At 41.7% G+C, this 10,138-nt stretch overlaps 1 protein-coding gene across 2 annotated transcripts in view; it reads right to left on the bottom strand.

The window, feature by feature from the left end:
- Window positions 1-3,217: 3,217 nt before the first annotated feature.
- The window catches only part of LOC122669445 (probable acyl-activating enzyme 16, chloroplastic), a 78,613-nt gene continuing 71,692 nt past the window's right edge, over window positions 3,218-10,138 (bottom strand). For both annotated transcript variants that reach the window (XM_043866211.1, XM_043866212.1), the window contains 2 exons: window positions 3,581-3,638; window positions 3,218-3,496 (listed from right to left, as the gene is read on the bottom strand). In XM_043866211.1, coding sequence (XP_043722146.1) covers window positions 3,404-3,496; window positions 3,581-3,638 — 151 coding nt within the window. In that variant the 3' untranslated portion in view covers window positions 3,218-3,403. The remainder of the gene's footprint in view (window positions 3,497-3,580; window positions 3,639-10,138) is intronic.

Genomic DNA, 10,138 nt, shown 5'->3' with positions numbered 1-10,138 from the left:
AGAAGCAGATAGAAGAATGGCTTTGGGTCTCGTTTTTTAGCAACAGATTCGAAGGTTTCGTCTTCTTAAGGTTCCGTTCACTTCATCGTTGCGACTTCTCGAACGATCGGGGAAATCGTTTTAATTCAAACCCTAGCTTTTGATTGATTGTTTTCCGTCGATTGAAAAACGAAAAATAAATTTGTCAGCAGAAACTAATAAACCTTTTGTTCATTATATGTTCTTAGTTGCAGGAAGCGGGAATGTTGTAATGGAGTCCAGAGATGGCCAGAAGAAATCCAGTACTAGTTTCGTGGATTACTAAGTTCCCCTAGGCTACGGCATTGAAGATATTCGCCCTCAAGGTGGAATCGAGAAGTTCCGATCTGCACCATACTCCAACGCAATTATAAATAACACCAAAAAACAGATCCTCTGTTCTACGAATCATTTTTATTTGCTTCCCTGTAATCCGAACTCTAACGTCTTCTATTCTTCTCTGTGAGAAGTGGATTTTAGGGTTTATATTTGCTACAGAGCAGAGGGTTTACTGGAGAAGAAGATGAAGAAGGGAAGGAGATAAATGAGAAGTAATCGGATTTGGGTAGATCAATCGGGTCAATTGAGAAGTGGGTTTTAGATTTTTTTTTTTTTGGGAATTGGAGGTGTCGGACCTTTGGCCGACTAATTCCCCGGGGCTCGTGCGCGACCTCGTAACACACGAAACCGGGAGATACTGGGCTCCCTTGTTCATCAGGGAGTTTCCTCTCAGGCGGGTGGCCTAAGGAGGGAGGCAGAGTTGAACTCAGGATCTTCAGCTTCCTTAGGCCTCGTCCTTTGCCAATTGCGCTGTCCCTTGGGGTTGGGTTTTAGACTTTTAGGTTTTAAAAATCTGGGTAGCTTAATCAGGGTCGTTGGATTGCAAGATTCCACGTGTTGCCCTCACAAAGCTCACTGGACACTATCTAGGCGAGGCCTTCGTAGGAGAGGAGCCGAATCCCAAAAAATATGGTACTTATTTAACAATAGAATGGGAAGGGAAAATTTTGTTCTTTGTTCTAAGGGCGTAGGCTGCGGCCAAACACATGGGAAGGGCGAAATGACCACCCAGCCCTCTAAATGGTGGAATTGCCGCCCCCATGTGACTAGCAGCTGCACAAAAAAAATATTAAGAAAATTACACGCCCCTCCCCTGTATTTTGCTTGGATGTCAGTCTCCTACCATGCGTATTGACTATTGACACTCCCTTTCCCTAAGTTTTAAAGATTCTATCAATCATACCCATTTTGGCTGACTGTGTTAAAATTGCAAATAAAAAGACAATAATACTCTCATCTCTCTATACCTTTTAAGGCTTCAAGGGATGAACCTTAAATCTGATCGAAATGACTTTACCAATAAAAAAATAAAAAAAAACCAGGTTGAAATGACACATGGGGAGGGCAAAATGACTGCCTTGCCCCCTAAATGGTGGAACTACCCCCCATGGGATTTGGGTCCTCTGTAGTGCACCATCCGATGGCCCGCAGTATTTGAGCACGCAGCCCAATACACAGCTGGGGTGTTGGGCTGTATGCCCAAGCAGTGTGGGTCGTTGGATTTGCGCTACACACAATGCCGCATTACAGAGGAGCCCAACGCCACCCCCATGTGACTAGTTGTTCACAAAAAAACTACTGAGAAAATTACACTCCCTCCCCTGTACTTTGCCTGGATGTCACTCCCCTACCCTCCATTCCCCTCCCCTAAGTTTTAAAGATTTTATCAATACCCATTTTGGTTGACGATGTTACAAAATGCAAATAAAAAGACAATAATACCCTCATCTCTCTATACCTTTAAGGCTTCATGGAATGAACCCTAACCAGGTCATATCGTTTCCAGTGAAAGTTATTAAAATCCTCTGCAGTACCGACGGGGCGGCGGTGCACATCCGGCGGGACAACAGAGGCCATGTGTGCCATCTAACCTCTACTGTGCCATCGGATGTGCACTGCCGGTACTGCAGAGGATCCTAATCCCCCTGAAAGTTTCCCACACCTAGTACTTGTAATGGTTAATAATGATTGTACTCTATGGCAGGTTGAGGTGCGTGTACCCTGTTTTTGGCCGGAAATGGTGAATCACATTGATTAGTGTATCATCAAGAGCACTAGGGCGTAAGATGGATTGTGCCTCTCAGGGCTTTGGAGCCGGCAGGTGTAGCCCACCGTCACACATCATAACCAAATTTTTTACAACCTTGAAAGTCACTACAAAATAAAAAACTAAGAAACAGAACCAATACTTCTTAACTTCAGCATCAATAGAACAATCTTAAAATTTAAATAGTAGAATAGCCAAGGGGATTGACGCAGTGGCCAATGGTGAGCTGGGGCGAGCCCTGAATCGGATGTCCTAAGTTCGAATCCCACTGCCCTCATCTTAGGCCAGCCATCACTTCGTCTCAAGCCAGAATGGCAAGAAATAATTCCCCTTTGTTTTTGTTTAGAGGAGGTGCGGTGGGATTGTACACCACTACCATGGGACTTTGGATAAAAGGGGTGGGATTTTGAAGTGCCACATCAAAAGCATTTAATGATGATCCCTAAGCATTTGCCTTTTTCTGTTCATTAAGTTGATTGGGTCGATCACCACGGGTGAGAATAGTTTTGCTTTTAGAAGTTGTTAGGTTATTTGAAGGCTGTAAACTGGGCGAGATTAGTGCTAGCAACCTATCCAGAAAAAAAAAGGAGCGATGTTTTCTACCCAAGAGTACACAGGGGTGCAGGCTGCGCCCAGGCACATGGGACAGGACAGACACATTATTTCGATCATTCAGTTGGGCGGGCTGGTCATTTTGCGCACCCACATGTGCCTGGGCCGATCCTGCAGCCCCAGAGAACATTTTCTCAAAAAGCAAAAACAAAAAAAAGCACATCAAGGTTCTTCACCAGATGAAAGAACTGTGTATTTTTTACTTGTTAACAAAACACAAGATGAACCCATTTTTTTATTTTTTATGAAAAGGATAAAATTAGTTAAACAGACTCGAGCATCCCCATCCCTACAAAAAATAATGGTTTGAGAATACAATTCCAGCTGAGAGAAAATATAGACAGAATGTGCGTTACAGCAGGCAGAACTGATAAATCATTGGCGAGGATGAAAGAGAAAGGCCAATAAGTTATTGTGAAGCAAGCACTATGCATTCAAACATTACAGAAGTTGAAAGGGATTCTTGGTGACAGTTTATATTCAATAACAAAAAGAAGTAACCTCAATGCTTAATGATACAAATTTGCCCATGAAACAATGAAATAAACATCATGAGCATGATGCTGAAACGAGTAAGCCCCTGACGTGCTGGCTATAGTGAAAGCTGGAACCTCGATGAAGAAGTTGATGAACCTTAGCTTCAATGAATAATTTGTTGACAAAATCCTACTTGTAAAGTTCAGCAATTTGATCACTGTATTTAGCGATAACTTTGTCTCTCCTTATTTTCATCGTAGGGGTCATTAAGCCACCATCAATCTGCAATTCAAAGTGTATAAGCAAGCTGTCATATCAACACAAATGTAATCCAAATGACAAACTGTGATGGTGGTGGAAATTTACCATAAAAGGCGCATCTGCTATCAGAATTGGTCCAATGTGAAATGAGCACTCTGAAGTCCTGCACCATGACCAAACCAGTTAAGACAAGCTCTTATTCCAGCAGCTGACAAAACCACATCCTGTAGATTGGAATGCATTGTTGCAAAATCAGGATAATTTTTTACTGGCTTTAGAATTGATGCTTGGAACAATGGTTATATCTTACCAAGTATTTGTAGTTTTAAGTCTAAAATGTTGTTATAATACTTGCCATTCAGAAGTGCTCCATCATAAAAATTAAGAGTAACATCTTCAGCTTCTTGATGACATGAAAATTAATATATCCAGCATGTGAATTGCTTCCAGGATCACATTTGTTCTGACACTCTACAATTTACAGAACTTGTGCATGCATGGCCATGATTATGAAGTGAAAATTGCATTTATTCTAGAAGATTAGAATATGAACACTTTTGAGTGTGTGTGTATTGGGGGGGGGGGGGAGGGGAGGGAGATTAGTAACTAATTCATTAGAAAGACAAAACAAGAAAAACCTAGTCTTATAGACCTCCAACTGACATCCCACACCCACGGTGTACAAGTCATGAATATCCTCATGTACTACCCTCCTAAAACCCTATCAAAGCCCCTGGAACCCAACAAACGGAAAAAGGAGAGTCACTGATAGAAAGAAAATCAGGCAAAAGTTCCTTTATCAAATTTGCCCCTACACAGTTGTGGCCACTAGTACTGGAAACCCTTCAGCCCCTGGCTCCTCTTGCTATCATTGGTTACAAGTTCCCCATTTGACGCAAATGCCCAAAAGGCTCATCACATGTCCACCTACCTTTTACCTAGTCCCACTTTTCCAAAATTTTGAAGACCAAAAACAATTGTTTGTCCCGTGAGGAAATCAAAGTTGAATGTCATACTCAAACTGAGTATAAGTTCATTTCCTACATTCTATATTAGGTTTGGGAGCACAAGCTCCAGAGTTTTTTTTTTTTGGATAGGTAGAATCAATTTATTGAAAGGAAGAACAAAATACTTACAAGTAAGGGCCAAGGTCAATCGAACTAGGCCTCAAGGACAAAGCACTAGAGGCTTAGAGAAACAAAAACAATACAGCACAAAATCAGATAACCAATTACATATTGCAAGACCCGATCAAATTACCTATTCTCCCAAATCAGATGGACCCTCTATCTTTCAACTAGAAGCAAGTTCCTAGGAGTTCTTCTACCCTTAGGGATAATCTCTTTGTTAGAGTTTATATGTTGTAAGGGTACTTTAGGAACTAGTTAGTTTACTAGTGCCTCATATTGTATTTTTCTGTTTTTTACCTTTGACCTCCCTAGGGGGGTGTATGTAATTTGTTCTATCTTATTAGTGAATTAATATAGGTGTGGTGGAGAGAATCTCTCTAACACACAACATTGCACTATCTTCTCTTCTTCTCTTCTTCTCCTTCTTCAATCTCCTACCTTCGTCTTTCCCTTGTTCCCTTGCTGTCCTTAACTTCCAACTCTCTTTACATCGGTCTTCAACAACTGCTCGGATATCACTAATAATAGAAGGGCTGGTCTTGGTCTTGGTCTTGTTCCTGAAAATACAAAAGTTTTTCACGAGCTCTAGAGTTCATCTAGCAGCTCATCATATCATATGATTCAGATTTCTAGTTGGTTTTTTCCCTCTTTTTTATTTTAATAGGGTTGGATCATCCTGATAGGAGTCAGGAAAGTGTTATAAAGGCTTGCACATGCTTCTCACCCTTAATTACTTTGTGACTCATTCATATTATTAAGACATTAATACTAGTACGGCAGGGTATTTTTATGATATTCTTGCTTATAGGGTCTTATGTGTGTTTTTTTAGTTATGGGGGCATACTTGTAATTCTGATATTTTGTTTTGATAATATAATACACACTACCACTACCGATTGGAGTTAACCCTATTCTCTCCAATCGTTAGCACTACTTCTCTCCCTGTTCTCTTCTCTCTTGTTTCTCTCTTCTTCTAGTAGCCATTGTTGGTTGTTCTAGATCTGAAATTGTCACATGGTATCAGAGTATTAAACAACCAACAGTTTTGATCCGTCTTCTTTGTTGAGAGTCCCATTAGGGCTTTCCCTTGTTGTGGTTTACAACAACCTATATTGTTTTGTTTTTGTATGAATTCCTATTTGATAGAACATGCAAAACTAGGGTTTCTTATGGTGATAAAGGCTAATACTCATATCTACCTACCCTGCACAGGGAGATTCTACATGGCTGTTGGAGGCAAATACACCTGAAGACTCCCTGTTTTCTCTTTTTTTTGGCTGCAACTCGTGATTGGACAAATCATCTCCCTATCCGACCATTGAACGTTTGAGAGATTTTCGAGTTTATCCCAATGTAAAAGGCTCTTCCATTTGTCCAAATTTGGTGCTGATCAGATGAGTGGTTTGGTTGTTTTTGACAGTTACTAAATTCAGTTTTTTTTTTTTGAAGTCTCTGTTTCTGATCCTCTGTTGCAGCCACACATCCAACCGTTGGATTGCCCTAAGCTTCTGGGCTTTGGATCTACTATACCTGCCCTCTACTTAACCAAATTTTTGGCTTGATCTGAAATGCGGATTGGCTGATATTGTATTTCTCATACTACTTTTTTCATATATTGCCTGTGGTTTTAGCTTATTGTGGTTGTTGGTCACTTGCGATTATATCCGTGACCTCTACAATATTAGTTGGTTCTAGTTTCTTGTTACTAGTCTGAAGTAAGTTTTGGCTGATATCTTATGTCTTCTATTGCTGGCAGTTTTGACTCATTGTGTTGCTAGTCACCGACGGTTATATCTGGGGTCTCCAACTGGTCATTGGTTGAATCTATTATCTTATTACTGCTATTTGTCAATTTTTTTTGAGCTGTCATTATATACTCAATGGGTGATTCAAAGTCTTCTGTGAACTCCGTGAATGTCCAAATCACTGTTATTAAGATTAGTGGTGCAACAACAACAACATAGCCTTTTCCCAACTAAATGGGGTCGGCTACATGGATCCTTGTTCTCCAATCAGATCTGTTCGACATCATTAAGATTAGTGGTGCATTCAAGTATATTTTTTGGGTACAAGCTGTAAAGTTAATATAATGCAACGGAAAACTAAAATACCTGATGTCAAAACCCTGTCCTAACTCCAAAGATTATGAGGAGTGAATGCATGGGAATGATATTCTTCTTGTGTGGTTGTGGAATAGCATGGATCCGTCAATCACTGCAAATATTATGTATCATACTACTATGAAAGGTGTATGGGATGATTTGAAAGAAAGTTTTCCTAAGACCAAAATGTCCTGTGTGTATAATCTCTATGAGAAAATCTTCTAAAGGTGATAAGTCTGTAGGTGAATACTACACTCTTCTCATGGGCATGTGAGAAGAACTTAATGTCTATCAACCTCTTACCACTGACTTAGATTTGTTAAAGACCCAATGTGCAAAGTTTCTATCTGGTTTGAATTCTGATCTACAACTTATTAAAGGTCAAATACTTGGTGGTGAAAGAGTTCCCTCCATGAATGAAGCCTTCTGTCATATTCAACGTATTAAATCTCCCTTTCTCACTAATTCTAACTCATCTTCCTCTTCTATGGACCACTCCGCCTTTGATGTGGGAGGTTGTGGGTCAGGAGGAGGTCGCGGATGTGGAATTGGAGCTAGAAGACAACAATCTGATTGTTGAGATGTGTTACCCGATATTATAAGGGTATTTTGGGTTTTTTATTTATGCTTTATTTATGTACTTTTGAACAAGGGTAGGATTGTAATTTGGGCTGTGACACTGTTCACGTGAACAGTGTCGTGAATAGTATCGTGAACAGTGTTTCCCTTTGTAATCTCTTTTATTATTAATTTTATAAATAGAGAGCTTGACTGATCTCATTGATCATTCAAGCCATTCACGAAATTCCTGTTTTGTTAACATGGCATCAGAGCCAAATACACTCTGATCTAGGTTTTCAAAACCCACCTCCCTCCCTTCGATTTTTTTCTCCTTTCCTCCATCGAGCTTCTTCCCTTCTTCTTTCTTCCTTTCTTTTGGTTCTTCTTCTCCCATTAGGGCAGCACTACTGAGGTGATCGTAATGATCTAGCTGCTGCCCCAATATACCTCCTTTTTTATGCCTCTTTTTTGGATAGAGTGGAGCTGAAGCACTGTCTGCGATTTGAAGATTCCTATTTTTTTTTGGAGATTAGGCCTCTACATCTGTTTCGGCTGCATCTTCTATTGTGGGATCTTTATTTGATATTGTTCTCAGCCCCTATTCACTTCATCAGACTGGTTGAAGACCCCAGCCCCTTATCGATCTCTCTTCTCAGGGTTTTTTTCAAAACCCTGACATTAAGCGATCTTGGGGTTGGGTTGCTGGTTCCTGCTGCATCTGATTGGCACCCTTGCTGCCTTCATTCGACATCATTCCCAGCCTACATATCTGAGATTTTTTGCTCCAATACAGCCCTTTTCTATTGGGGGTCGATTCCAAAATTTTTTTGGATATTTTTTGGCTATTTGTTGCTTCATTGAAGATTGGTTACCTGCTGCAATGACTGGTTCAGATTCTTCTTCGGCCTCTTCTGGCATTGATGGCCAGCCCCGGACTGATTTTCTTCCCCTTGCTGCCCCAATCAAACTTGATGGCTCCAACTACCTGAAGTGGTCTCGGTCTACCTATTTGACAGTAGCTGGCCGTGGCCTCACTGGCCATCTTCTTGGGACAACAACTAAACCAGTGGAAGAGGGTTCTCAGCTCAACAAGTGGTTATCGAATGATGCGATGGTGATGTCCTACTTGATCCATTCTATGCAAGGGGATATCTCAGACAATTTTCTTCTACCGGACACTACCCATAATATCTAGAATGGTGCCAAAGAGACTTATGGTCGCACGGGGAATGATGCACAGGTCTATGAGATTAGAAAGAAGGCTAATGCCACTACCCAACAGGAGCTCTCTGTCTCCAAATACTATGCTGCCCTCAAGAACATGTGGCAGCAATTGGATCATTACTCCGACTATCAGCCCTCTACTGCTACTGATCTGGCTGCCTATCCCAAACACGTTGACAAAATACGTGTCTATGATTTTTTGGCTGGACTAAATATGGAGTTTGATCCTATTCGGGTGCAAGTACTTGGGCAGTCCCCTTTTCCATCCCTAGAACAGGCCTTTGCCTTGGTTCATATTGAGGAATCTCGTCGGGCTGCTATGCTGCATTCCTCTACTGTTGATCGCTCCGCCTTGCAAGTTGCTTCCAGTACTCCTTCTCTTACCACTACTGATGGTGGTCCTGCTATCCCTAAAGGTCCTGTCAAGTGTGAACACTGCAACAGGCTCTATCATACTAAGGCTCAATGCTGGAAGCTCCATGGGAAGCCTGCTGATTTTGAGGAAAAGAAAGCCCGTGGGAAGTTTAAGCCCAAGGCTCATATGGCTGATTCTCCTACTCCTGCTGCTGCTGCCCCTTCATCTGACATTGGGCTTACTCAGGATGAGCTCCTAGCTTTCCGTCGCATGCTACAGGCCTCTTCCGTTGCCTCCACTACGGCATCTACACCTGCTGCCCCTCCTGGTTCTAATTTTGCCTCAGGTACTCCAGTCAGTAGTCTGTGTGCATCGGCTGTATCCAGTCCTTGGATTATAGATTCCGGTGCCACTGACCACATGACTGGCTCCTCCCATGTATTTCATCTTTATTCTCCATCTTCTGGCAAAGATAGTGTTCGAGTAGCTAATGGTTCCCTTTCTCCTATTAATGGGAAGGGTTCCATACGCTGCTCCCCTACCCTTTCATTAAAATCTGTTTTGCATGTTCCGTCCTTTTCTACTAACCTTCTCTCTATTAGTAGTCTAACTAGAGATCTGAACTGCAAACTGACTTTTTTCCCTTCTCATTGTGTCATAAAGGATCTGGAGACGGGGCGTACGATTGGGGGTGGTAAGATGCAGGGTGGTCTCTACTTACTTGACCCGGGTCAGCCTTCTACTTTGCATTCGGCTTCCTCTACAGCTCATCATTTACAGTCCACCTCGTCCCCTGACCTTCATCTCTGGCACTGCCGACTTGGTCATCCATCCCTTAGTACTTTGTCTCTTTTGTTTCCGAGCTTGATTAAGCATTGTAATAGGAATGAGTTTTTATGTGAGGCTTGTGTTTTGGCTAAACAGACTCGTTCCAATTATTCTTCATTAAATAAAAGAAGTGAGTTTCCTTTTGCTTTGGTTCATTCGATGTGTGGGGCCCGCCGTTGTACTTCCCTTTCGGTCATCGATGGTTTGTCTCGTTTATTGATTGTTATACTCGTGCGCACTGGTGTACATAATGAGCCATAAAAGTGAGGTCTTCTGCTGTTTTCAGTTATTTCATCGTATGGTTCAGACCCAATTCAATGCCACCTTGCGCATTTTACGCAGTGATAATGGCAGAGAGTACATGGAGGTGGTCGGTTCCAACTTTATTTGGCTGCGACATGGTATTGTCCATCGGACACCGTGTTGACACACCCGCCGGAATGGGGTTCTTGAAAGGAAAAAT

The sequence above is a fragment of the Telopea speciosissima genome, chromosome 7 (genome assembly GCF_018873765.1).
Source record: "Telopea speciosissima isolate NSW1024214 ecotype Mountain lineage chromosome 7, Tspe_v1, whole genome shotgun sequence".
NCBI classification, from domain to species: domain Eukaryota; kingdom Viridiplantae; phylum Streptophyta; class Magnoliopsida; order Proteales; family Proteaceae; genus Telopea; species Telopea speciosissima.
The sequence above is the reverse complement of the archived record's forward strand: the minus strand, read 5'-3'. Positions and strand labels throughout refer to the sequence as shown.